This window comes from Gobius niger (assembly GCF_951799975.1).
Source record: "Gobius niger genome assembly, chromosome: 6".
NCBI lineage: Eukaryota > Metazoa > Chordata > Actinopteri > Gobiiformes > Gobiidae > Gobius > Gobius niger.
In genome coordinates this window covers 25,178,074-25,205,958 of record NC_136857.1, presented here as the reverse complement: position 1 = coordinate 25,205,958, position 27,885 = coordinate 25,178,074, and the positions used below count along the sequence as shown (strand labels likewise).

The 27,885-nt window shown below is 41.4% G+C and overlaps 1 protein-coding gene across 4 annotated transcripts in view; it reads right to left on the bottom strand.

Annotated features, from left to right (window-relative positions):
- Positions 1-2,579: 2,579 nt before the first annotated feature.
- The window catches only part of kazna (kazrin, periplakin interacting protein a), a 310,954-nt gene continuing 285,648 nt past the window's right edge, over positions 2,580-27,885 (bottom strand). For 2 of the 4 annotated variants that reach the window (XM_079558002.1, XM_079558003.1), the window contains exons 10-18: positions 25,058-25,194; positions 23,411-23,534; positions 10,912-11,120; positions 9,811-9,929; positions 9,387-9,618; positions 8,791-8,892; positions 5,853-6,019; positions 4,634-4,772; positions 2,580-3,235 (exon numbers count right to left, since the gene is read on the bottom strand). In XM_079558002.1, coding sequence (XP_079414128.1) covers positions 3,086-3,235; positions 4,634-4,772; positions 5,853-6,019; positions 8,791-8,892; positions 9,387-9,618; positions 9,811-9,929; positions 10,912-11,120; positions 23,411-23,534; positions 25,058-25,194 — 1,379 coding nt within the window. In that variant the 3' untranslated portion in view covers positions 2,580-3,085. Of the gene's footprint in view, positions 3,236-4,633; positions 4,773-5,852; positions 6,020-8,790; positions 8,893-9,386; positions 9,619-9,810; positions 9,930-10,911; positions 11,121-23,150; positions 23,535-25,057; positions 25,195-27,885 lie in introns of those variants that run through there. The other 2 variants (XM_079558004.1, XM_079558005.1) reach the window with 2 other exon arrangements.

Below are 27,885 nucleotides of genomic sequence, written 5' to 3'. Positions count from 1 at the left end.
TATTGTTAAACGTCTAATCGAAGGAATTAGTGTGACAGCAAAGGTGCATTGTTTTGTATAGGCTGTGCATAACTCTTTGGATTTTTCCATCTGTCTCTTTAAAGTTTTTTAATTGAGGATCCTCTTCCACCTTGTAAAGACAACCACACCATCCGCCTACACACACAGACGCACACCTACACGCACACACCACATTAAAGCGGCTTATGTCCTGTGTTTTAATGTCTTCTGTCTATTGTTTTGTTTGTTTTCACTGTACTGTACAGCAGTGTATTGTAAGTTGCCCTGGTTTGAACCACTTCCCCGGTTGTTATGTTATGGGTGGCATGTGTTCGCAATACTATTACACAATGAAAGGCCTCATTATTAAACATGTTTATACCAGATGGTTGAGTACATTTTGTGGCTTGTCCTCAACTAAGACTTAACCCAGGAGACACACCTTTTACGAAGAAGACAAGTCCTTGGAAAGTACGTCAGCCGGTGTAATGATTAGCCTCGGGTAATGAAGGAAAGACACCGGGAGGCTGTTTGTGTGTGAATCAGATTTGGCGTGGGTAGAGAAGAGCTTGGCAACTTCACCACATGATAAGGTGCATTTGAGGAAACTTGTCTGGGGATATGTGTTGCTGCTTCACATTCATGCACATTAGAGTAGACACTGACAAAATAAAAGTAGCAATAAAAAGTTGAAGATGTTGAACCTTGCCCCTGGCTGGAGGTAACGGTGTCGTCAGCCGCGACTGTTAAAAGTGCACTAGTCATGCATGATTGTGACTTATAAAACATGTTTTGCACCCCTCAGAAATGAGCATTTTACATCATCTAAATGACTGTGCGTAGGGAAAAGACACAGATGTTGCTTGGAAGGGGAAATAAGAAATACAATACCATTATTTAGGCAGTGGCATGCTAGCAAATCATTGGGGTTGTGATAAGCACCGTTTTGGATGGAGAAAAGCCCAAAACAGGGTCCAGGGATGGTTTGTTGGCTTTGAAGAAGGCAAAAGACACTTACAGATACTATATATTACACAACAACTATTTATAACAAACAAGGAAGAAAAAAATGAACAAGTACACAGGTTTAAACATAGTTAAAAGTAAGGGTGTAACAATGCACCGCGGTGCAAAAACCTGACAATGTGCACGGTGCAAGTTTTAGTCTATATTTCTTCATGTTTAAGCTAGGTGGTGCCAGTCATGTGTGTATATTATGCACCTAAACACAGAGTGCATGTGTGTCATCATCACTTACCGCTAAACTGAAGGTTGTAGACACTCCACACCTGTATTGTTACATCCTCCAAAAACACATGACATCTGCATGGCTTTGTAAAGGTTTCTCTGAGTCCTGCAGACGACCAGGCTGCAGCGTGTGAGGATCCATTGCACCAAACAAATGTGTAAGATCCAATCTTGGTCATAATCCGCCTCAAAAGCTTTGTTTCCAATAGAGTCCAAGTGTAATATTGTCCAGGAACAGCCCAAACACGAGCCTCACATTAAATGCTGCTGTGATTGTTTTAGCTGATATGAATGGAAAGCGAAACTGAAACTTAACGGGTGCATGGCCTTCACTGTGCTGCTATTTTTGTTTATTTTTTTATTTTTTTACTTAGCAGACTACAGTTTTGTTTTCTATTTTGTTTTCTGTTGTGAGCTTTTATTATAAAGCAGCTTTGAACAATTACAAAGCATTGCCTATTTTATACTGAGACTATAAATACTGCCAAAGGATGAACATTTGGCTATTTTATTTCAAAACCAACTTTTGTTTTATACTGTACTTGATGCACCGAACCGTGGATCCTGGACCATGAACCGAACCGTGAGATGGCTGAACTGTTATACCCCTAGTGTAAAGTAAATTCTGCAAGATATGTCATCATTATTAATAACAGTTGACTGTGGCATAGTTTGAGGGATGGTCATGCGCCGAGGCATCAATAGAAAAATAGACATGAAAATAGATTGACATTTTTATTCAGAGAAAACATTTTCATGTTATCATTTACTGTTACCGTATATGACAGTGGTGCTCAAACTATGCCACTTGTACCATTGGTGGCAAACTGGCTGCTTCTGGTTTTGGAATCAGATTAATTAAGAGACGATCTAGCATTTCTAAATGCAGACTGTAGACTAGACTTTTGCACTGATAGGACGGCGCTCGTGAAATCTTCAGTTTCATACCTGGCACAGTAAGTGGTCTGGACAGGGGCTCAGGGACAGGGTCAGACTCCCATGGCGATGTCATGTACTGCAGTGGTCCCTCCCTGAGTTTGACCTCCGACAGACCCTACCAGACTGGAGTATTTTCCACTACTGTTGGTGGTGGGGGGTTGTCACACACGCCTGGTATTTTGCCTAAACCTTTTTATCTCTAAAAAGTCTCCTCAGGCCATCGACGAAAGCACTGGCACACTGTTGTCTGTACGCAAGATACCAACTTCATCTTGAGCAACGCTGTTGTTGCGCCATCGGGCCTAATGTTGTTTTTGTTCTTATTTCTCGTGTCACTCCTCGTTTAGAATCGGTTTAGTCCGATTTTAGACACTTTTACAGATCTGCTTTGGATCTGGAGGGAGGAATTCCAAGGTACTTTGTGTGAACAGTTTGAGAATCACTGTCATATCACTCACTCATATTATTGGCAGAAGACACAATGATCAGAAAACTGCACAGTATAAAATATCAGCAGGGAGAGCTACATTTCGTCATATTAATAAAACAGTTTGTACTTTGTTCCAGTCCTTTTTTCTTCAGTTTTCTGTAGATACATTCAAAAAATACCACAAAAAATGAAACAAGTTAGAATGGTAAACCCTTTTCTTTCTTCTGGGCATTAAGTGAGTAGTATATTTGTTTTCTTTTCTGCAACAGTCTTGGATAAAACCTCTTTTGTAGTTTGTAAAGAAAAAAACAAATGCACACAAAGACATATATAAAAAATAGTCCTTTGAGCTCCATTCACGTCCGCAAAATACCTTTAAACTTCCTGATAAAAGTGCTGTTCGCTCAGTAGAGGCTTGCAATACAAAAATAATCATCCGTGTGTTTATTTGTCCATGTGCTCAAGCGCTCAGACGTTGGTGACTTCGATGCTGGTGTACCCGCGGATGGGGCTCCCGTCGGCTGTGGGCGGAGTCTGGTCTCGGGGCAGGGACCCGAAACTGCCATGGCAACTCAAATCCCGCCCATTGCGAGCTTTAGGGCTGAACCCCGACGGAGGCTGCGACGAACAAATGCGGAGGAGAAACAGATAAGAATTATTCATTTATTTTACCTTCATTTGTTGGCGGATTTAAAGCAGTACTAAGTAACTCTTCCCCCTAGAGGCCATAAGCGCAACTGCAGGTGTAGTAGCAAGTTACGATTTTTTAACTTATTAATTGTCTTGGAGAGTAAATACTGCGCTGACAGGAAAGGCGAAGGGAGAGAGGGTTACTGTGCATCCAATTATACAATGGAAATATTTTTTTTCACTCAAACCTGGCTGTAAATACTGTTTAAAGTGACGTTAGCCCACAGTTAGCTTTGCCCGTTAGCATGTTAGCTTCTTGATTTCATTAGTGTGTATTGCTTTCTCCGCACCGGTGGCAGTCAAGTTGCAAACATGGTTTTCTGGTCAGAGACACCAGGGAGAGATGAAAGACCCTCCAATCATCCCATAAACACTTGTATTACCCCCACAGGGACTACGGAAAGGATTTATTAAGGTAAACACGTTACTTAGTACTGCTTTAAGGATATAACATTTTTTCTTTCTTCTTTCTTTCTTCCCCAGAGTTAGAGCATTGCCCTTTGTAACCCTTAATAGGCCCGTATAGATGGGAGCAACATCCGCACACTTTTGCTCACTTTTGAGTCCCTTTTGCTCTGTTTAAGCGTTAACATCGTCTCTATGAATCAGAGACGACAAATCACTTCCTTTGCATCCTTCTCATATTTGACACACAAAAAAAACTTTTTTCATACATAAATTAGAAGTTCTCAGACGATCTTTGCCCATTCATGTCAATATATGAGCTCTCCGTTTCACTAACCTTGTCAGTGACGTAGAGGGTGCTCCATTAGCAACATGATACTGACTTTCTCGGTAACAACTGTTGCCTGGCTTAGTTTTATTCCTGTGGGGAGTTAGCCATGTCTTGTTTAAAAAATATTTGAAAACAGTGTGTGGCAGAAAACATGCAGCTCTTGTCCTCAATCATCATCGTAGGAAAGCCGGTTTGAGGCTGATGTGATGCAAAAGAGTTTAATGAATGTAGATGTTATGCTGCTGTGTTGAAGCTAAAGGCTAAGGATAAATTTGATGCTAACAAACGTTACCACAATTTGAACAAAATGTATTGAAAAATGTACCTTTTTAATCCTTCTTGTCATTTCATATTTAATTTATATCTAACATGTGGATAGGACATGGCATGTTACCCTACACTGCATGGCCAACCGGAAGTCAGCCGTAAACAAATGTTAGCCCATCTGTAGCAAACTAGTTTTGGTCATTGGCTAATCCAGTCTGTACCTCCGACTTGTCTTTGTTACGAGCACAGGGCATGTGACATTCAGGACTCTGTGTTGTAGTTTGACCTTATTGGAAAGGTGACTTGTTGACTGTTGAGCGTACCTTGACAGCCCTCCTCCTGAGCGAGCCCTCATCCTCAGAGTATCTGCCTGAACTGTGTTGTCTCTGGAGGGAGCTCTGTCGCAGCGGGGTGGGAGGAGTCCCCAGGCTCAGGCGCTCAAAGTCCTGCTTCGCCTCTGCCCTACAGCACAAATACAGGAAGAACAGTTTCATAGTTGAATAGTTGTAGTCCTTTCAACCTACAATTTTACTTGATTGTTAAGCACTACTACTACTACTACTACTACTACTACTACTACTACTACTACTACTACTACTACTACTACTACTACTACTACTACTACTACTACTACTACTACTCAGAGGTGGGAGACTCGAGTTAAACGACTTGACTCGAGTCAGACTCGAGTCGCAATTTCGCGTAAGAGCTGGATTAATCAATAGAAATCTTGGGGCTTTTCGATGTTTTAATTTAGTGACTATTTTACACAACCACACACAGCCCAGTGACAGCGGGACTGAAGGCTACGCAGAATCTATTTTGAGCAGGGGCGAATCCGAGTATACAGGGGCTGGGGCATTACAGAGGAACCACTGACAGAAAAACCGCCAGAGACTAACAAAAATAAAAATATTATCTTATATTTATATTTCATACTACAAGGAAAAGCAGCGCATGCTTAAAAGACTCTGTTTCATTTTTTTTTTTAAAGTCCCCCCCCCCCGGGCCCCCTTCCTTGAAATGCTGTCCCGGTAATTTTGTACATAGACTGTTTATTTAAAATATATATAGTTTGAATTTTTCGGCAATTAAATATTAATTAGACTTTAAATCCAAATCCATGAGATTTTAAAAAGTTTGATTTTAACCAACATTTTTTAAATCGCTATATCTTGAGAAAGCACTTGTAACTTTCAAGATTAAACACATTTTGAAAAGTTGACAAGCTGGCGTTTGTGACTTGAGGTGACTTACCGGCTTAAGCAAAACTTGACTTGACTTGACAAAAGCTATGACTTGACTTGACTTGAATTGAGCCCATGACCGATTGACTTGGACTTACTTGGGACTCTGACCTTCACGACTTGGACTTGACTCGAGACTTGCATTTAGTGACTTACTCCCACCTCTGCTGCTACTACTACTACTACTACTACTACTACTACTACTACTACTACTACTACTACTACTACTACTACTACTACTACTACTACTACTACTACTACTACTACTACTACTTCTTGGCGGACGCCTCCTGACCTGGCCGGTCCGATGAGGTTCTTCAGCTCCTCCACCAGGTGGCGCCGGACCATGTGCTTGTTGCCGGGGATGCAGAGCGCCGTTGCCATGGTTTCGGTGTTGAACGTCGGGTCGAGCACCATCACGGCCCCGTGCACTCCACTGTTCAAGAGGTTCTCCGCGAACTCCTGCGGAAAACAAACACGCACATTCAAGTACGGGGGCAGGCACGTCATCCAAAAGGCCAGTGCAACACATCATTTGAAAGCTAAGACCTACAAATCTGATTGTGGCTTTTTTTTGTTGTGCTGGCGCCACGTTTTTGTCACATTTCTGTCACATTTTTGTTGTGTTTTTGTCACTATTTTTGTCTGTTTTTGGTCATTTTTTGTTGCTTTCTTCATTGCTTTTTGGCACTTTTTTGTCATGTTTTTTATAGTGGTATTTTTGCTTTTCTGCATATTTTGTTGCTTTTTTATCACTTTTTAATCGTGTTTTTGTTGCTTTTTTGTGTATTTTCCTCCTTGTTTTCGTCGCTGTTTTGACGCTTTTTTCCAGAATCTTTTAGATCTGGGTAAAGCCAAACTGGAGAAAATGTGCTCGGTTCAGGTGGGGGTTAAAAAGAAGCAAGACGCTGTGGTGAGCTGTCGCCACAAGGGGGTGCCCTCTGAGCATCAGTCCACCTGTTGCTTCTGTATGCGTTCATTGTATTTGAGTGTCCTGATCTGTGCATTAAAAGAAACAAGGTGATCTGAGTCACCATCCTGTTTGTTATTGTGTCCCAGAGCAGGACACTTCACCACACCCAGGCTGCTCACTCCAGTCTCAAGCTGTTTGTGACAGGAAGGGCATCCTGCTAAAACATTTTTTGTCTTCATTTTCTCAATCAATCAGTGTTATTTTTGTTGACTGGAGTATTTTGTCATGGAGGTTTTAATCAAAGTAATATCTTCACTGAATTAAATTAGACTCAAACTAAATTTAAAGGTACTAATGCTGACTAAAACCAGGACTAATCCTCCAGATGCTTTCATTGACTGATGATGACTGAATCAAAACTAAAAATTAAAAGAATAGACTAAAAAAGGATACAAACTTCCTGAGCAGAGCCTCATCATTTAATATTAAAAACTAAGACTTAATTAAAGTATGTTGTCAATACTATCCCGGCACTAGTCATCTGCACTGTTCCTGTGTATGATGTCCTGACGTTGCTGCCAGGATGTGGGACTTGTCCCGCCCTAAGCCAGTAGTCTTTGTTAAGCCTTAATGCAATAATACTGACACAGCGTTTTCACACGTACTTGAGTGATTAAGGGTTTGGGAAGCACCTAGCAGCGGCTCACATTATGACAACAAGAGCTTCAGTTCTCGCCCTGTGTATTTAATGAAACATGGAAACAAGAGAGTGGTTTGGTAGTATCATGATGATACTTATGTCGACAATGTAACAGTAACAACAAAAGAGAACCAGAAACATATCACTGAATGAAGGCTTCAAAGCATTCTTTCACAAACCTCTGCATTATTATTTTATGTTTTAGAATTTGAAATAATGTCTATGTAAAGTATGGATGGGAAAAGTGGGGCTTCGTGAAACACCAAAGCAGTTGAGGCAATTGTGCCCACTCTTCGAATCACAGAAACAATCTCAGTGACATCTAGTGGCAAAGTGTCATTACCTTTTCGATATTGTTCCCATTCAGTTATGGACTTTTTTACCAAATGTGTGTGATACTAGAAAAACAAGTCAATCACACACTTTTAAAAACTTTCCTCCCACTGGATGCTTCTTTTTGCTCATGATGATCCGTCTTTAATAAAACACATCATAGCGATCATAGTAATACAAATATAAGGCTTTTTGGCCCTAAAGTTGGGAATGAGAAAGACATTGTTTTGTTTGTGCTGTGTGTCGTCATATGGACTTCGAGTCTGATGAATAAAGATGATGATGATGATGATGAGTCTCGTGCATACCAAGTTTTGAATATGAAAATAAGGGACATTTTCCTGCTGCGAGCCGCCCCATCACCACAACCAAGCTCCAAGATGGGGTAAAATACGGTAGCTTCACGGCCAAAACGGGACACTTGACAGCTATGCAACCTCATGACCAGATGCTGACCGATATATTGGGTCAATATTTAGGGATTTTACAATATCGGCTATCAGCCAATCTAGCGCCGATAAAAAACGATATCTTCAGGACCGAAAGCAATAGAAACTTATTTTTGCACTGGACAGAGTGAAGTCAGGGCTTTAAAACGAGTCCTTCCACAACTCCCTAGGCCTCAAGGGAACAGAGAAACAAGTTTGAGCTACAAGTTTGTTAAACACAACCTTTACTGATCCTCAGCCAATAGAGACATGCAATATAGTCATTTTGAAGCTCAAAACCTGGAGAATTCAATCAATTCAAAAACCTCCACAATTGTAGGACCACGCAATATTCCGCGGCTAGCAACAGTATGCTAACGGCAACTGATCAAAACTGGGACAGAAACAATGTTTGAATAACGTAAATTAAATCAGCCACTACTGGAGCGTTTATGTTTTTACAGGATTATAGGCCAGACATTTGGAAAAATCTGCCAAAAGCATCGGCCAATAAAAATCCCAACAAAAAATGGGCATCGGCCGTAGAAACTACTAGCAGAATTCAGTTTGGAGAGGCAGAGGAATCATTTATAATTTACGGAAATTTACGGGATAATACTATTATGGGAGGGAGGTGGGAAAGAGGGGTAAAATACGGTAGTTTCCCAGCCAAAACGAAACACTTGACAGCTATGGACTCGTGCCCACACTGCTCAAGTCAGAAGAGTGTTCTGTTTCCAACAAGGTTATTCGGGCGCGTCCACACAGTGCTCGAAACTACACAAACATGGAGGAGGTTATCCACTGCAGTATGTGTTACACTTACATTACATTTACACTTACATTTATAGCGTTTTACCTTGAGATCTATGTCCCGGATCCACCTGACGACCCGATGAGAGGTCCACACTAGCGGGTCCACGTTCTGGTGCTCACACTGCAGTCGCCGAGCCTGCAGAGACTACACAACGGAAACGAAAATGAAATTTACCCTGAAATCAACTCAATCACACTGTATCCATATCAGTCTTAGAATGACTGGACACCAATGTGGACATAAGACTGTGCCTTATAAATCGCTTTTGGACGTCTCAACATTGATATTTTACCGTGTGTGTCTCTTCTGTGTTGCTTGGAGCGCCCTCCGTTGGCAGAAGGGGGAATTAACCATAGTAATCGCAAAATACAGGACACCATTTTAAGCCAACGGTATACTAACGAAGCGGGTTTGAGTGCAGGAAGCCTCAGAATGGGTCGGGTAATTGTTTATGGACTTTGGGTAAAAGAAAATGTGGACTCTATTGCACAACAAAATAGAATATGTTTTTAACAAGAGAAATTTCGAACATATAATGTTTTCACATAAAATGTCAGACAGTGGATAGACAAGCAGATAGTACAGTGTAGATAGTGCATAGGTTTGTATTCAGCGTGCGTTAACACCTGGTCTCTTACCTCCTTATCGAAGCTGAGCAGGTGCAGCAGCTCGATGCCCAGCAGCACGCTGACCTGGTGGCTCTTCTTTGTGATGCCCAGGTGTCTCTCCAGGTCGTGGCGGGTCAGAGAATTGAGCATGCGCCCGTCCACCAGGTGAGTGTGGAAGGCCTGGGAGTACTGAGGCAGCCCCACATCACTCAGCCAAGCCTTCGCCACCCAGTGATGGTCCATGTCTGCCGCCTTGGACAGTCTGAATGGGACGGAAATCAGGCCAATCATTCAGGACCTGAACTCACAACTAATCACCTCAAGCTAAGTTTTTTCCTTTGTATTTGTTGACTTGTCTCCATAGGGATTTTTTTTTCCTGACATTTCTTGCAGCCATATTTGATCCCTTCACCCCCCAAAGATCAAGGTCCCTCTGAATGCAGTGCGTCCTCACCCTTTGCCGTTCTCTGCGTCTCTGTAGTCCTCGATAGCCAGTCGGAGCTTCCTGCGGTGCATTAAACTGGTGATCCCCAACCCCACCTCCAGGTCTTCATCTGTCAGACCCAGCAACACCTGCACCATGGACACAACAAGGGTTCTTAGTTATTGTTCACTTAGTACTTGCTACTACTACAGCCAATGCTGCCATGGGGCGTGTTAACAACGTTCATCTGACAAAAGTCACACAGGATGTTGACACATGGGGAGGCAGTTTACAAGTAATATAATACAAGCATAATAATGATGCAAATTAAAATAATAGTAATGTATTGGCTTTCCAAGAGATTTCATGCATAATTCATCAGTCTACTTCTGTACCCTTGAAGCTGACTGATGAAGCAGACTGATGAATCTTCCATCACAAGGACAAGACAGGGTAAAGTTGTCCCCATAGAGAAATTTGCCGTTTTCATTCGATACCACTGGCCAACTACTCAATTTCTTTTAAACGTACAGATACAGGTGTAAGTATTTCACACCAATTTAAGTAAGTAAATTCTATTTGCTGTTGCAGGTCCAACAAAAACTGAATTGCAAAGATAAATGTGTTCAAACCACAATTCAAAGGACTTTTACATTTTAGAACAATATCTGTACTTAATACTCAACTACTTCTTGAAAATTAAAAGGCATTTGTTATATTTATGAAAGATAAAAATACATAATAAATGCATGTGGCCATACCGCCTTTGCTCTGCCCAATCCCGTCAGACCTTGGAAGCTAAGCAGGGAAGGACCTGGTCGGTACTTGGATGGGAGACTGTCTGGTAACACCAGGAAGCCTAGCAAATGTAGTGAGTGAGTGAGTGGTTGGTGGTGGTCGGAGGGGCCGATAGCGCAGACTGGTTGCCTCGCTTCCATCAGTCTACCCCAGGGCAGCTGTGGCTACAATAGTAGCTTACCACCACCAAGTATGGAGTGAATGAATAGTGCAATGTAAAGCGTCTTTGAGTGTCCAGAAAAGCGCTATATAAAACGTAATGCATTATTATTATTATTATTATTATGCACCACTATAGCTTAATATTTTCCATCACAGCATCTACGCCCTTACCTTCCCACTCTTGACGTTCTCGGAGCACGTGCGTATATACATGGGCATGGCCATCACCACCTCCAGCCAGGCCTGCACTGTCCCGGCTCTCCACAGGGACATGGGCGTGGCGCGGGCCAGCTCCACCTGCTGCAGGCGGTCCAGCTGGTCCTCCGAGCCGTCAGACAGGCTGAGGCTGTGGCGCGTCGGGCTCGACTGGCTGTCGGAGTCTGGGCGGAGGAGAGCGTGGTGGAGGAGGAGTCGGGAGGTGAGGGGACGCAGATATCAAACAATAAAAAGTAGGCATTCAAATTTGTCACACTAAATACCATTGCAATTATGCATATGTGACTAGATTCTAGTTCTAATCTGCAAAGGGTCGACTGGAGTTATTTGTAAGAATAATTTAAAATGACAAACACATGCAGTATGCCGCTTCTTTCATTGACTTTCACTGTTAACACAATGTGCTTCTCAATGGTTAAGGCAAGACACTGCAGGGAAGTGGAAGAATACATATTACCTGATTCATTAGAAACATTTCCTGTTGCCTGAATGCATGAAAAATATGCTTGAAGTTTAAGCTTGTTAAGTGAACAAAATGGAGCTTTAACTGTAGTTGGCAGGGTTTGTATTTTTATTTAACAATCCATTCATATATTTAAGCATACTTGTGGTTAGAATTGCATGAGGTCAATATTGAATGCATTCTACACTTCCACCAGCAGAGGGCGCTCCAGTACAAGCAGTGGATGTTTACACCATTGGACTGCAAACGCTTGCATTACTTTGATTTCTCCTGACATCTAGGACTTGCACAGCTCTGCATCCTCCAACGCAGAAACTAAACAGCCAACGCTGCATTCAGGGCCTTCATCTTTGATGGTAAATTCATTGCCATCACTTGTCATGTATATTGAACTGTCTGGAAACTGCTGCATAGACAAAAATAGCCTTTGAGTGATAAAATAAAAGCGTTCGTCAAAGAAGAACCAAGCTATTTCATTGACTAGATAACAGCACAGTCCACTACTACAACTACTGTAGGAGGTACTATTTCTAGAGATTTTATTACTATCACTACTGAGGTAATAGTCGCTAACTCAAACGTATGTCTGTTTCTAATGTAACAGCGTAGCTTCTGTGGTTTCTCTATTACTATTATAAGGGGTTTAGTAACCACTGGATATGAATCCAACCCCATAAAAAGCAGAAACTTGACTGAATATGATTTAGCATATGGGCTACATGATTTAGCTCAGAGGCCACCATATACACCGAATTTTTACCAAAAGTAAAATCTCAACAGGTCTGTATTCACCTTATTCTTCCCCGCCCACTTTTACCTCTTTTTGCTTTGTCTCAGCACTTCCGTTGTCCTGACACTTTCGGTAGAGCACATTCATTTAAACGGAGAACGAGGGAAAATGTTTGCCGCTAAAATGTGTAGCCGATTGATTTGTGCAAAATGTCCAATGTTCATTTGCACCAACAAGTCAACACTGCACCGTTTCTCTGCACGGCCTAAAAACGGCTTTGTTTTCGTGTAATAACTTCTCCAGTCCCATGTTAACTGATAGGAGAAAAAGGGCAGGCACAATCCATAGAGTGAATATGATTTCTAAGTAAGCTTTGATAACACCTAAATGTGGTAGATGGTAAATGATGGTTTGATAATGGCTGAAAACATCTGGAATGTTCATAATTTGGAATGTTTGACAGCTAAATGCTAACGGCTGTAGGAAATATACATTAAACAGGCTAACGGACACTGCAAAGCTTCCCGGACTAGCCGTCTTGCTAGCTGTATCCGCATGGGTTAGGCTTGAACGCTGCTTCTCCTTTTTATTTCTATAGTTTTAACACTAAACTAAACTAATGAGAAGTAGCCTAGCTTAAATCTGAGCCAATAGAGTTTAGCACGGTGACGTCATATCGCTAAGCATCATGGCATTAGCATCAATAGAGTTCGGGAATGTGACGTCATATCGCTAAGCATTATGGGATTAGCAGCAATTGTAAATTAATGGAGATTTTAAAAGTTAAAATACTGGAGTTATTGTTCATTGTTAGATGTATTTACCAGCAGTAACTCTGCAGCTAACGGAGTTGTTCCACGGCTTTTTTCTCCACTTTTTATACTGTTTTTAGCTAATGTTAGTCTATGGAAATGTATGCTAGCAGCTGCAAAGATGGCGGATCTCCATGGTAACTGTGGACTTTCCCGAACTCTATAAGACACTAACAGAGATTTTACAGGGCAAGATACTGGAGTTATTGTTGACACAATAAAACATTTGAACGCTACGGCGAGTTGGATGGATTTACGAGCAGTGACGAGTTGTTCCACAGTTTTTAATTCCACTTTTTACATTGTTTTTAGGAAATGTTAATCTATGAAAAATGTTTGCTAGCACCCACAAACATGGCAGGTATCCATGGTAACAATTTTCCCAAACTCTATTCACCTTATTCTGGACGTTCGCGTGGGCGCCGCCATGAATTGTGCCCGCACCTTTTCTCCTATGTGTTAACATGGGGCTGGAGAAGTCCACATAAAATCAGTCACTACACGAAAACAAAGCCGTTTTCAGGCCGCCCAGAGAAACGGTGCAGGGTTGACATGTTGGTGCAAATGAACATCGGACATTTTACACAAATCAATCGATAAACATCAGATTTGAGCAGAGAATATTTTCCCTCGTTCTCCGTTAAAATGAACGGGCTTCGCGCTCGACCGGAAGTGTCAGGAAAACGAGGTGCCGAGACAACGCAAAAAGTGGCAAAAGTGGGCGGGGCGGAATAAGGTGAATATGTTAAGTGGTGACGTCGTGAGATGTGCGAGAAACTACAAAAAACTCTTTAATACTACAATCAATATTTCTGAAACTCAACGGAGAGTGACTGAATATATTTATTTATTCGGCCCATTAGCCAAAAATGCTGCACTAACTGCTATAAGTAAGTAATATAATATAAGTAATATTGACCAAAATCGCTACATCCGGGTTAGCGGAGATAAATGCTAACGGCGCAGCAGCTACGCTAACCCCTGAAGTAGTGACTTTAGTAAATATTAAGTTTTTAGCAGTAGGTGCAGCATTTTTGTCTAATGAATCTGAGAAATAAGTCGGTTCAGTAACTCTCCGTTGAGCTTCAGAAATATTGCTGGTTGTTTTAAAGAGTTTTTAATGTTTTTTCTCGCATATTTGCCGGTCTACTAGAACCCGGAAGCGGAAGTCGTGACGTCACACTCAACAAATGTATAACCCCAAAACTTTTTTCATACTGTTGTGGGTGTACGGGGATACATATGTTCAGGAAGACGTTGTCTGCTCTGTGCACTCTGTCCATTCAGTGTTTCCAGTGTCACAGCTGCTCAGGTTCAAGTCTAAGCCCAGCTTTTATCCACAATCTTGTAAATGTGAAAGGTCTTATAGGAAGCAATATTTCCTTTGCTTATTTTGTGAGTCATGATATATTCTTAATCATCTGAAACGCACCCCTCTCTATCTGTATCCCTCAGCTTTTGCTATAGCTTATTGGTTCCACAAATTGGATCTGATGTGGGATGTGAACACTCATTTTCGTCAACTTCGTCAACCCCATAGTGTCTCCAAATGGCTTTAGTGCCACATGAACATTCATAGTGTTGAAATAACTACTCCAAAGCACAAAACTTACGATTTTAATTACGATTCTATATATTATTCATTATGTTGTGTGTCTAAATCTACACTAAACCAGAACTTACCCATGATGGACTTCAGCGTTCGATGGAAAGTGTATACACAGCCCTGATCGCGGCTGTAAAAATATCGTCTTACTTTGGTACGCCAACTTGAAGAAGCGCTTGGTCATTGGGGTTAAATCCAAACACACCCAAACACGACCCTCAATATCGATTCACTTCCTGGGTCGCCTCACCGTGCTCGGGATGGGGGGAGGGAAGGGTTTGATGGAGGTCACACAGGGGGTCGGGGTTAGAGGGTCATAAGGGGTCAAAATCCAAGCCAAACATTATCGACACAGAGCGCTGACACGTGTGAGTTTTGGGCTAAGCGATGCAACATGGCCGTTCTTTCCTTGTACACGTAATGTTTTGAATGGTGTAAGAGATGACAAGGAGACTGTGTCTGTATCCAGCACATGGGAGACTTGTAGACAGCACTGTAGAAATATACACACTTCCCCTTACAGCATTGTGCTGAGGTGAAATGTTAATTGGACGACACTTACGAGCACAAGTGATAGTAATTTAAAGGAAATAGCACAGTAAGTAGGGATAATGAGCAGCTACCTGGGTTTTGGCAGGGATGCTTTCTGTGTAAAGTATTTATCTATTGCTTAATTCTAATTCATAAAAATCGATATATTTTCAATGCACAGTGGCTGTAAAACGAAATACAATGTGAGTCACTGGTTTTTGGCGGGTTTGGTCTGTTACCTGGCAACCCTAATATTCAGGGGTAACAATTCCAATATACAATACAATAATGTTTTCAGTTAATTTACACCATAGGAATAGATTTTCATGTGAAATACTAGGAGGTCAAAACACAAGCAAGAACCAATGTCCCTGCACTGTCTAAAGCACTATTTAAAAGGACTATACCGAGTTTAAAAATGTTAAAATTATGTATTTTCCTCCCCCCACATGTTCCAGCCATGTCCTAATGTGTAGAATGAGCCCAGACCTATTCGCCACAACTGCCTCTAAAATCCTGCACTGTCACTCAAGAGGGTGTTAATTCAGGTCTCAAGTGCCTTCATGCACGAGCTTTATATAAAAGCTGCAGTTACGCATAAGGCCTGAGATGGCAGTAGTGAGTATAAAATCACAAACTTGCATCTAGCCCCTTTACAGAGGGGGTAATATGCTCTTTGCAGGTATAAACTGAACATCTTTATCATGATCTTACACTTTGTTGGTTAGAACATAGCATATAAAACAGCTAAAGGGCCTATCTCACCAGCCTGGAGACTGGTTACAGACTAGTTGGAGACTCCAGTGGTCTGGTTACAGAGATGTCCCCTGAAGATGAGTCTCCAGGTAGTCTCAGTGAAAACAGGTTTGATTTCAGCCGAGACTGCATGCGAAAAGTCTCCATGCAGTCTCCATGTGCGCGTGGTCCCGAATATTATTTGTTGTCCTCGACCTGTGAGATGTTTCTGGGACGTCCCTGCAATGAGACCTGTCTCGCTGAAATCGAACCTGAGACTACCTGGGCACTCCCCTTATCTCCCACTCGACTCTAGTCTCCAACTAGTCTCCAGACCGGCCCTTTGCATGCGCGCACTCAATCCGAGTTGCGCAGACGTCCAGTTGCAGCAGTCCCTGCAACGTCTCGTCGGGTGAGATAGGCCCTTAAAAAGAAAAATATCCAGTTTTGTCTCCCTGATTTTCAAGCAATCTCCTCGCAAGATCCCCAACAACTCCTTCTCTTGCTCCCCTTCACTGTGCAGCTCTTTCAATAAAGAAAAAGAAAAGAATGCTCAGCCCGAGTGGCTGTAGTGAAAGAAATAAGCTTAGATAGAGGTGGAGAGATGAGGAAAGCATTTCCTGGATACATAGGACCTGAGGAGGAGCTTTTTGGTGCCAACAATAACCTCTGGTGATGATTCAAAGACGTGCAAGTGGGTTGAAAAACAACTCCAGGTATGTTTTTGATGAGAGAATAACATAGTAACATGGTTAACATCTCTAAAAGGTCGATTTGGCATAATACCTCTCCTTCAACCAAAAGGTGTTGTGGTGTTGTTAAGAGTGTTTACTTCAAGAGATGAACACTACCTATAATAAACTGGAGACACTCCCAGGATTAAGAATCACTAGCTTGAGGTATGTATTTCTATTTAGCGTAATATGGCCGCTTTATAGGCACCGTTTATGTTGTGGATTCAGACACAGTATGTTTGGAAAGATGCCATGAGGAAAGTCAGGAGGCCATGTTGGACGCCAAGGGATCTGCCTTGCTGGGATTGGACCAAGGGAGTAAAACACATGTTAAAATGGCAGCTCCTCAGGCAGGAGTCAGGATCACTGCCATACACACAACAAACAACACAGGACACATGTGAGAGAGAGGACAGCCACATATCCGCCATATCCACTTTAATTTAAAATAATCTTATCACTTTCTTTGTGTTTCCATGCTTTTAAAAGTCTTCCTAAAACATCTCTCACCCTCTCAATAGAAGCAGGAGATCTTTAAATAAACCTTTTCATCATCATTAAATATTTATCATTAAATTGCATTTACAAAAAAATATGTGTTGGAAATAAAATAAAATATCACCTTGGCTTAAAATGTAAAATGACACAGTATTTGATATGTTTTTCATCAGCAGGAGGCATAAGGTTGGATCCATGAAAAAATAAAATAACCTACATTTATTTACAATCATATTTTTGAAATGAAGCTCATATACAGTGTACAATTTGTGCCCTGGGGGTGCGTAGTACCGAGCCATTCAAAGAGAGGTGTTGATTGCATCAGTGTGCATTGTGGTGCAGGTGCTTTACAGAAGGTGCAAACTGCTTTGACACAAAGGTTTGTAATAAAAATAAAAACGGGGAGCTACTTATTGAATCAAATAGTGTTGAGCTGTTGTAAGAGATATCTTGAATACATTTCAATGAGCCATGCTAGCCTCATCTAATATGGAGCTACTGCTGTTGCAAAAAGATAGTCCTTGTGAGAAGTGTGCATATTCAGTGTAATAAGATCTGTGCATATGAAGAATTACATTTATGTATCACGATTTGTTTCTGCCCTCTGTTGATTCATACAGCCAGTTAAACTAAATCCTGGACGAAAGAGTGTCAAGCTTTTGTGTGCTATTAGAACTTTATGGAGTGACAATGTTCTTTAAAAACACGTGCACAAATTGTTTTAGCCTACGCACACAAAATCATTGTAGTCACACATAAATCTCAGTGAGCCGGTGCTCAATATATTGCATAAGCAATATGTGAATATGGAATACGTGACAATATGTGTATCGTATCGAGGCACCTGTATCATGATGCGCTATATGTTTTTCTAACCATAGTCAATTCCGAACGTATCACAACATGCACTCCATCTATTCCAAATAAAAGTCTTAAATTGCACACTGAGCTTTTTCAGCAAAATAAAAACATTTTTTTTCTTAAAATTAGGAATGATCTTGTACCATGGACACTATTGCGCTACACTTGAATCGTGACACGCATTGTATCGTGAACTCTGTATCGGGACAGGTATCGTATTGTGGAAGGTGTTGGCAATACACAGCCCAAGTGTGCAAATATAAATGTTGGTATGCACAAATCGCATTACAGACAAACCTATTTCGACAAATCGTTTCACTACAATAATAGCTGCATACTCTGACAAACCAGTAGTTTGTTGAGTCGATAAAATATTAATAGTTTATTTTAGATTTTGTAATGTTGATTTCCATGGCTAATGCTATATGTAAAAATAAAGACACAAAACTGCAATGTAGCCGTACAAACATTTCGGAGGGATACAATTACTTGGAAAATCATCATCAATTATAATTTGAATCATGATTGGGTATTTTATTACTAATAACAACATTGTTTAAGAACAAACTAATTTGTCTGTTAAAGCCCTTCAAAGACATTCTTTTGCATTAACTGCCAGGTTTATCTGGCCTGGGAATCCCCACGCTGCTGTGTGCGCTTGAATCATTTCGAACTGCACAACAGTCTGGGGACCGTGGCCGAAATCTTCGCATGGATTTGGGACCAATCACAGAACGGGGAGGTACGGCAAGACGATGACGCACTATTCGATATACGGAAGCTTGTGGTTTGTTTACGGATAAAACATTTCTAAAAAGTTTATTTACAGATCCAACATGACAGCAGTGACTCCATATTTTGATCAAGCTTTAGACTGTTCTAAATAGTTTCGCTCAAAAGTTTACAGCGGGTGCGTCCTACGTCATTGGATACGACGACTGGCTATGGCAACGTTCAGACGCATGATAGACATTCGTAGCGCCCAATAAACGGCTGTGGACAATCGTAAACCACACCTCTCCTACCAGAAAATGAAATGGTGCTCCCCAGACTAAATCTAACTTGTGATATTTTGTCTGCCGATAGCCAGGCTAAGGTTTATCAGTCAACATAAAACGCTAAAAATGCAGTTTGCGGCTCTTTAAGTGCAGCTCAAACCTCTTTTTTTTTTTTGCACAATTTGTCAATTTGTCACAAAGTCTGACCTCTCCTTCTACAGCTCCGTCTACTCACCCAAAACTGTCCATCTCTTACTTGGTTTAATTTTGATAATTAATCCATTCGGTGTTGATGTTAAAAAACAGTGATAGCTTGTGATCAGATTAAATGACTTCTCCTGTGTGCAACAACAGACTCTTTCAATCCAACCCAATGCAAAAGAAATCACCAAAAAAAAAATCCTCACTCGCATTTTTGCCTGGAGAAACATCGTTAACCTTTGGCACCGGGTTAATTGCTTTTTCTCTTCGCTGGCCCGGACCCGCGTCTCCGACTTTGGCAGAGGTCAAAAGATCAGTGGAAATGGTTCGCAAATGCCCAGATTTTGATTAGCCGCTTGAGATCGACACGTAACCTTTCCCCGTTGGCACTTTGCTATTGTAATATTTCCTCATTTGATGCGCGACCTCTGCTCTGCGAACTAAAGTGACAATGTTTTTTTTTTCTGTATCGTAACCCGACCTGATATCTAAAGCCTGACGATATTCGGCTAATTCAGCAGTGCATCGGCGTGTGTGATGGGTTCCTGTTTGGCGCCTTTGCATCAAAAGATGTTCTCGTCTCGTTGTTTGCTGCGTGGCTCTAGAGAGTCCTCTGTATCTAAATGAGTGGACTTCCTGGAGCGGAGCGTGTCAAGTCTTCCGATGGCGGGGTCATGAATAAACATACGATTGAGTAACTGACCTCTCTTTGGACAAACACTTCATTCTCAGACAGGGCTGGGTTTCTCATGCATTTAAAGCGGCGCTGTGGGACTCTGGAGTGGAGCTGAAGAGGTGCTTGTGCACAGTAAGACGAGGCTGCATGCTGGACTCAATCAGGGGACTGGTTGTCGTAATGAGGGCAATCTGACATACAGTAGTTGATTGCAATGAGCACTTGTCTGTACAACGCTGACGTGGCGGGTTGTACAGGACCCCCACCGCCGCAGGGGCCCAGTATGTTCAATCAATGTGTTGCTCATTTGCCAATGATCACAAGTGCAAAGTGCATCTGACAGGTCTGAACTTTGTAATCATGAATTAGTCTGATGGCAAATATCTGGGGTAAGTCTTAATCATGATTTGATTTAATTTAATGGCACTTTCACCTATTACTACTGTAAACATTGTAACAAGTACTGAAATATGGATATATTTTCTACCAAATGGAAGACACAGCCAGGAACAAAGTGGTTTAACGTCCCAAATGTGTACATAGGTCTGTGAACACTAACAATAGTTCTAACGCTAGCTTCGTGCTAAAGCTAACCGCTAGCTTTGAGTGCTGGTTTTTCCACTTCCAGGGGGTAATCTGCTGGGAAAAAAACAAATATATGCTCAAAGTCCACCAGGAAATGTCTAAAAAAAACACACAAATATAATCCAAAACATACTTCCATAACCTGGGGAAGCTGCGTTATTTAAAAAAAAAGAAGGAAAAAAGCCTAGTCTTTTAGAACTACAATTAGATGGCTATGATTTCCAATAGGTCGTGCGAACAGAAGCAATTCCACATGTGCTAAACCATAGGCTAAAACCCTATAAACACTGGCAAACATTAGGATTACTTGCCTGATTGTGTTTTGTAAATTAAAAACCTATTTATTTATGCTATAGTCTACATTTTAAAAATCGCATTTGTTATCTTGCTTTATTTTGAGTGTAATGATACACCTTGTATACCTTATGTTAAGAACTTATCATCGGTATAACATGACAGCAGCTAAAAATGTTTACCTCTATGTCACTTCCTGCCCATGTCCAATAAGGAAGTGAAGTACTAAACATGGGTAAAACATTTAGCAAGCTCTTATAATATAATTGTGTTTACTACGTTTCAGTTAAAATTTTGCCTAATGTGTCATATGCACTGTATGGCCGAATCACTCTCTCTCTGCTTAAACCTTGCCACATCTAACACACAGAGGAGCAGTAGGCCTACCTGTCCTGCATATCTACATCAAGTGAGCGTTTTCCCCCGTGCATCCTCGCTCTCGTCTGTAGGCCACTCTACCTGCCAGCTGTCTCCCGAGTCCCCGGAGACCAGCGTGACCAGCACATCTTGAACAATGAGCAATTTCAGGCCTATCAATCAACGTCAAGTTGAGGGCTGTGCGAGCGGGAATAATTGTTTTAGTAAAAAATAGTCTCATTGTGAGGCGAGTTTCACATTTGAGTTTCCCAGTTCTAAAGACTGAACAACCGACACCCTCACTGCACAGTATCCAAGTACCCCATACTCCAAAAAATACTTCAAACCCCCACAGCACCACTTTAAAAGGACTGGGATCATGGGCATGCAGATCACACAGAGGTCGACTGGCTTCTATCTCCACAGCAGATAGAACAGGACTCAGGACGGACGTTTCCTGTTTGGCCTTGCACATTAGGAAAACTGCATGCACCATGATATCAAAAGTGGATATACCTTAAGTTGTCCTATAGTTTTTCTAGGTCGCTGAAGAGAATATGTGTTGTAAATTTAGAAGAAGGATTGGAGGAGTCTGGCGTGTTGCCCACAGGAAATCGTTTTAGTCACGGGGAAGGGATGGACCAAGCAAGACGATAAACAACGTGAGGATTTTGGAAGTTAAAAGGGGTACAAAAAAAAATAACAGGCACACTGCAAAAAACGGAAAACATGAGAGATGAAGTGACATGAACTTGAAATCTTGAGTAGTTTTGACTAGATATATACTATACTACATACCCAAAGGAAAACCTATGCAGACAGAGAGAGAACATGCACACCACATAGAAAGGCCCAATAAGGCCCAGGCCATCGTGCCTTGTTGATTTCCCAGTGTAGTTGAATACTGTATTTCTATCATGTTGAGCAAAAAGGTGAAAGGTCCCAAAAAAAACAAAAAATGTATTTCCGGCTACTTCTCCAACGATGTACTCCTAACTAAGAGACCAAAGATGACCTGGCTCAAGATCTGAAGATGTGTCGCCTTATGTGGCATTGATAGATGGGTTGGTTGGCTATATTGGCCTTTTTTTTCCCTTCTATTCATTAGAAAATTGCTGCTGAAATAAGGGAAATAACTTCTCATATCCACTATTGTGTACATATAATTCATTTGATATTGCTCTGTATAGTATTTTGAGGGTTTGAGAAAATCCCTACTACAGATGGAGATCAGCTTGAAAAAGCTGCAGCCTGGTACAAGCATCTTTGGGGGCATAATGTAACTGTACATTGTCCTGATAAATAAAGAAATGTAAAAGTATTTACGTGGTTTTTGGAAGATCCCATTTCCATGTAAAGATGCTGTTCATAGTATATATATATATATATTTTTAATCACAAATCCCTCAAAGAAGAAGAAATTGTAGCGTTCAAATGATATTCAAATTTTACAATATTTAACCTGCGGTATTAACCATATCATGTCACACATGTATGCTTTTAACTAAGAAGTCACAAAAAAAACAAGAAAAAAAACAAAAATCTTTTATACACAGTAGAATCGACAAAAAAGGGAACTATAACGGTTCGGTGATGTACTAAACAACAACCAGAAGGTACAAGTCAAAACTACTCAATGTATTCAAGTCACTTCAACTCAAATGGTATTCCTTTTTCGTTTGCAGTGATATTGTTATGCATTCGGGACACAGGGGACACAACAAGCACAGTGTTATTTACAAAAGAACAGCAGTCCTTCAAGTTTTCAGTTTGAGACACAAAAATATGTTTTACAGTTTTTGGACGTCCGTCCGCACACAGCAGGTTGAGAATCCTTGGTTGACTGTGCGATGGTGTCCATATTATTATTTACACTGTACATAAACTTACACAGCAGCAATCTGACGGTGTAGAGAAAGGCCTCGGACCAAGCCCAGACAAACCAGTTCACACGCGCGCATACACATGGGGGTTGAAGGGATAGTTCTGGTGGGTTTTGTGGTGTGATGGAATAATATGTATATAATATATATAGGAATAAAAATAGGCTAAATGTATCATTTCATACCTAGGCTAAAAAAATGGAATTGTTTAGCTTTTGTGAGTTATACTGTCCCAATTTTATCTTTTATGTCTTTTATGACGGACAATGTGACAACAAAAAAGGCAAAAACAAAAATTAACATTAAACAAGGACAGCTACGTCACTGAACCACAAAACAATGAACTATCCCTTTCAAACGCTCACGCTCTCATACACTCCCTGTAGATTTCCCATAATGCCACTGGTGTCTGTCTGGCTCTTTCTGTGACATGTGCTTTAGTTTTACCAGTCGGCGTCCTCTTCTATGTAATAATCGGGAGTGGAAGTACCATCGAACAGTCCGGGGTCCAGCGACTTGCGTTGTTTCCCTCGCGTGAAGACACGAGACAGCGACCCCAGCCCTATCTTCTCCTTCTTCTTCTTACGCTTCGCCTCCTCCAAATCTTCGAGGGACTGCGGAAGTGAAACAGAGTGTATGAGGTAAAGAAATTAACAGAGAGAGAAGTGGGGGGAAGAAAAACACAGACAGGAGAAGAAGTGACTCTTCAGTGGTATAGATGAGGCAGTGACGGGTTCTTAAAATTACAGAGAAATAACATCAGCTCTCATATATTTGTCATGGTGGCACTTAAGCATAGGCAGTATAAAAGTGACAATATATCTGCTTCCACTTACCAAAATGTCACTTATTTGCAAAAACAAAAAATTACCTCAAGCAAGTGGATAAACCTTTTATGCAAATAAAGGGCTTCAAATGCGAATTTTGGTGTTTCCATAACTCGTTACTTATGAGAAACTTCAAAATGCGCATTAAAAGTTAGTGACGGCGAAGCAGTTATTGTGTCAAGGTGCTCCGGCTTTGCCCATCAACCCATAACATGCACCCAAACCCGCTGCTGCATACTCCCATACTCAAATTTGGAGCACAAATGTAACATAGATACAGACGGCATCTCGTCATAGAAGAGGGCGTGGCTATTCGCCGAGGGGGAAAATAGAATCTTAAGGGAAACGCAATTTTCTTTTTCGTTTTTTTCTTTTTAGCCATTTTCTGGTGGAATATGAACTTATTTATCACACATAAATAAAGTCAAGTGTAAATCGGGCCCATATGGATATTTTCTCACAGCAGATTGTTCAGTAGAAGTGAAAAAACGGCAGTTGTAGCAAGCGCTAGCTAACCGTTAGCATTAGCCCGATGCTAACATGTAGCATGAAGTTAGCATTCTCCGTTATTCATGTATTTATGGGCTGTTGAACCACTTTGCTCCTCCCCATGCCTTTTTTTCCTTTATTTAGTAGAAACTATATTCATAATTCAGCGTTTGTTACAGTAGTTTTTGAATAATTAGACAAAGTTTAGATTTTTTCAAAATTGTTTTCAAAAATGACCATATATGGGCGATTCCAGAGATGCCGTCTGTATCTATAGGGTGTTTTTTTGTATTTGAGTATAATATGATGGCAACGCTTGGTGATCAGTATCTATATTAGAGCCACATGAGAGAACTCCATGTGTGACTGTTTTTCTACCTCATCATTTCAAAATAGAAAATGTTTTATTGTCCATCTTATTATTTCTATAACGGGGAACAGTAGATCCCTCGATGGTCTCAAATGCTGCTGCCGGTAGTGCTAACTGCCGTGAAGGGACCATTGGCAGCGGTGAACAAATTGTACATTGTAAAGACCTTTGAGTCATTTCAAACGCATTATAGCGTCAAGTGCCCCGATTGGTCAATGGACAGTTCGTACTGCGTTTGCACACCGTCTCTATTCATCTCTTCACTCACAACCCAGGTCAATGATTAAAAAAAAAATAGGAATCGGTCAAAGTGATGGCGGACAGCAGTGGCCAAGCAACAGCAGCGGAAGCAGCGGCGGCAGGAGTAGAAAGAGGAGCGAATCTACAAAACATAAGAAAAACAAACGAAAACGTGATCACTTGTGAGGTTTCGGGGGCGGGCGGCGCTTACATTGCAGAGGGAGTGTGTCCGGTGGCGTGGCGAGTTGAGGTCGGTGGGTGTGGATGACCTGTCCGCGTCCATGGCTGAGGCGTCTGACGGGGAAGGCGGCTGGCGAGAGTGGCAGGGGCTCAGTCGAACCGCCGCCACTGAAATGGGACGAGAGGCACAGAGCACAGGCGGGATGGGCATGAGTGGGAGTGAAGGGCGCGCGATCAAGAAGTGACAAACAAGCTTCTATGAAAATGAGTAGGCTGCAGTCACATGATGATAGCATATTCTAATCTGAAGAGCCAACACATATACGGACAGCTACGCGTCATACAAGGGGGCGTGGCCGAGAGGGACAGAAGCTCGCTATGGGATTCACAAATTTTCATCATTTTTGGCCAATTATTATAAGCATCTTTATCACACAAAAAGTCAAGACAAAATTGTGTGGAGACAGATGTTTTGGCATAGTAAATTGTCAAGTAGAAGTGAAAAAACTGCACTCAAAGTTAGTGTTACCACGAACCACTTTGCTTCTCTCCATGTTTCAGCATCTTTATTTAGTAGAAAATCTGTCCATAATTCAGCATTTGTTAAAGTAATGGCTTTCTTTGCTTTCCTCCTCAGGCAGCTTTGTGAGCGATTCCCGAGATGCTGTGTGTGTCTATTGTTTAATAGAACAGGGAAGAATTCTCTGGTGGAAGTAGCCTTAGTCAAAATACGGATGTTTTTACCTGGTTTACGGTTGATATCTCTGTACAGGGTTTAGTCAACATATCAATTAAATGCCAGAAAAATCATTTGCGGAGTAGATTTGGTAAACAAGCAGGAATGCTCTCTGAGTCCTACTCTATCCGAAAAATTCACTTTGACAGAAACTGAACTTTCAATGCTCCGTTTGAGCTTTCCTTGCCTGGCATCCAGACTAATCTCCTATGTTTATTAATTAATAAACAGGAGACTAGTCTGGAGACCCTGTCGTAGAAAAGCTACTGCTTGAGGCGAGACTAATGTGGGACAACCGAAGCGCATAGCAGCCGATGAGAACATAGCGGATGTGACGACAGAAACAGCGTCAAGAAAGTTGTCGTCATTCAGACATTAACAATGGCGCTCCCTGCCACACGGAGTTCAGTAAATGACTTCTGTCGTTTATGTCAGAAAAACGTAAGAATACAAGCATACCGGAGCATTACGTGAAGTGGTTGCTTGTGTTGAAAAACTACAAAACAAAGGCGCAACAACGTGACGCTCGGTCAGGGAGCTGCTCTGATTGGTCGGTAAGCTCCATATCGCTGCGTCACTTCTTTTGAAAGTGCGCAATGGAGTGTTGCCAGACCCTCTTCTGTAAAGAAGCGGAGTCTGGTTGGCGAGACTAGAGCTTTCCTGCTAAATGTTTCAATTTAAAACCATCAGAACCAACAATATTATTTCTTTAATGCCCTTATCATGTTGGGCTATTTTGCACGGGATTTCATAATCCTGTCACAAAGTCTGTGTGTATGACCTCATTATCTGAACTCAAATAGCAGGTCCCCGCCCAAAAAACAACACTTTATTGGGATCCTATGAGCAAACGGGGACGAGTTGCAGCAAAAGATTCTCATCCTGTTACGGGCCAAAGGTAGCTTTAACTAAAAATAATAGTTATTAGCAAGAGTCGGAAGCCCGACCTGTTTGCTTTACCTTTACACAAACCACACTGATCAAAGCCGGAATGATTTCCTTAATACACGCTCCTCTGCTGTTGCCAGGCGACGTGTACAGGTCCACATAGAGACGAATGCACAGTTGTTAGCATGTACCCTGCACCCTGTGCGTGATGTCCCCGCTCTGCCCCCGTTTCAGACGAGTCCAATTATCAGACCACCTCCTGACTCCTCCGTCAATAAAACTGGTGTAAGGAGGTCGGCCGGGACAGGGCACAGGCGGGCTAAACTTTAGAGCAGTTTACTTTGCTGACTGAAAGTTTGGCATGTGACTCATTATCTGGTTAGATGGAACAATGGGCGAGTTTATACACACCCAATCTACTCAATTTTTTTTCAGACCTTGTGTTTCAAACAAGCTCATTAGCTGCTCCAAAAATTAGGTAATTTTCAAAAATGTTTTCAATGATACATGTAGGCCATGCGCCAGATTTGCTTAAAAAAAATGCCTGAATGCACTGTCTTTACTTATAGCCTCAACCAAGTTCAATGCATGTCCAACTCACTTTGTTTGGCCCCAGGACCCAGAAACCTCTTTTGTAGGACCTGCTTCATTTGAACAACTTTGATAAGGTCATACACATACATTGTGAGAATTATTATAATTATATAATTATTATAGCAATCTGTAAAAAGGCCTAATCAAAACACCCACAAACCAAAAACTCCATGTGTGCAGAAAGCTAAAGCCAAACCATGTTCACTGCCACAATAGCATGGAGTGGAGCATCCTGGGAGACTGGCAATGTACAAATAACAGCTGTGTCAAGCCAATTGACATAAACATGCACAGAGCCATGCAGTGTTTGTTCTGACAATAAATCTGTATTTAATTTAAGTTTTGTCAATCCCAAAGTGTTTCCAAAGTGATCATATTGACCTGTTACTGAGATAAATGTGTATTTAGAGGACTTCTGATTGAAAAGGAAGATTTCAAAGTGTTGCATCAGGTGATCAGATCTTATTTCCATTAAGATGAGACACTGCAGGTCAATAAAGAAAAATATACAGACAGCACTTTGAAACCTTTGCTGTAGATGAAAGTGTATTTTTTCATGAGGAAATAAAGCCTTTTGGATGTAAAAAATGTCTATACTGTATTTGTGGCGAAAAAAGTATTGGAGGCCGGTTCAAATTTAT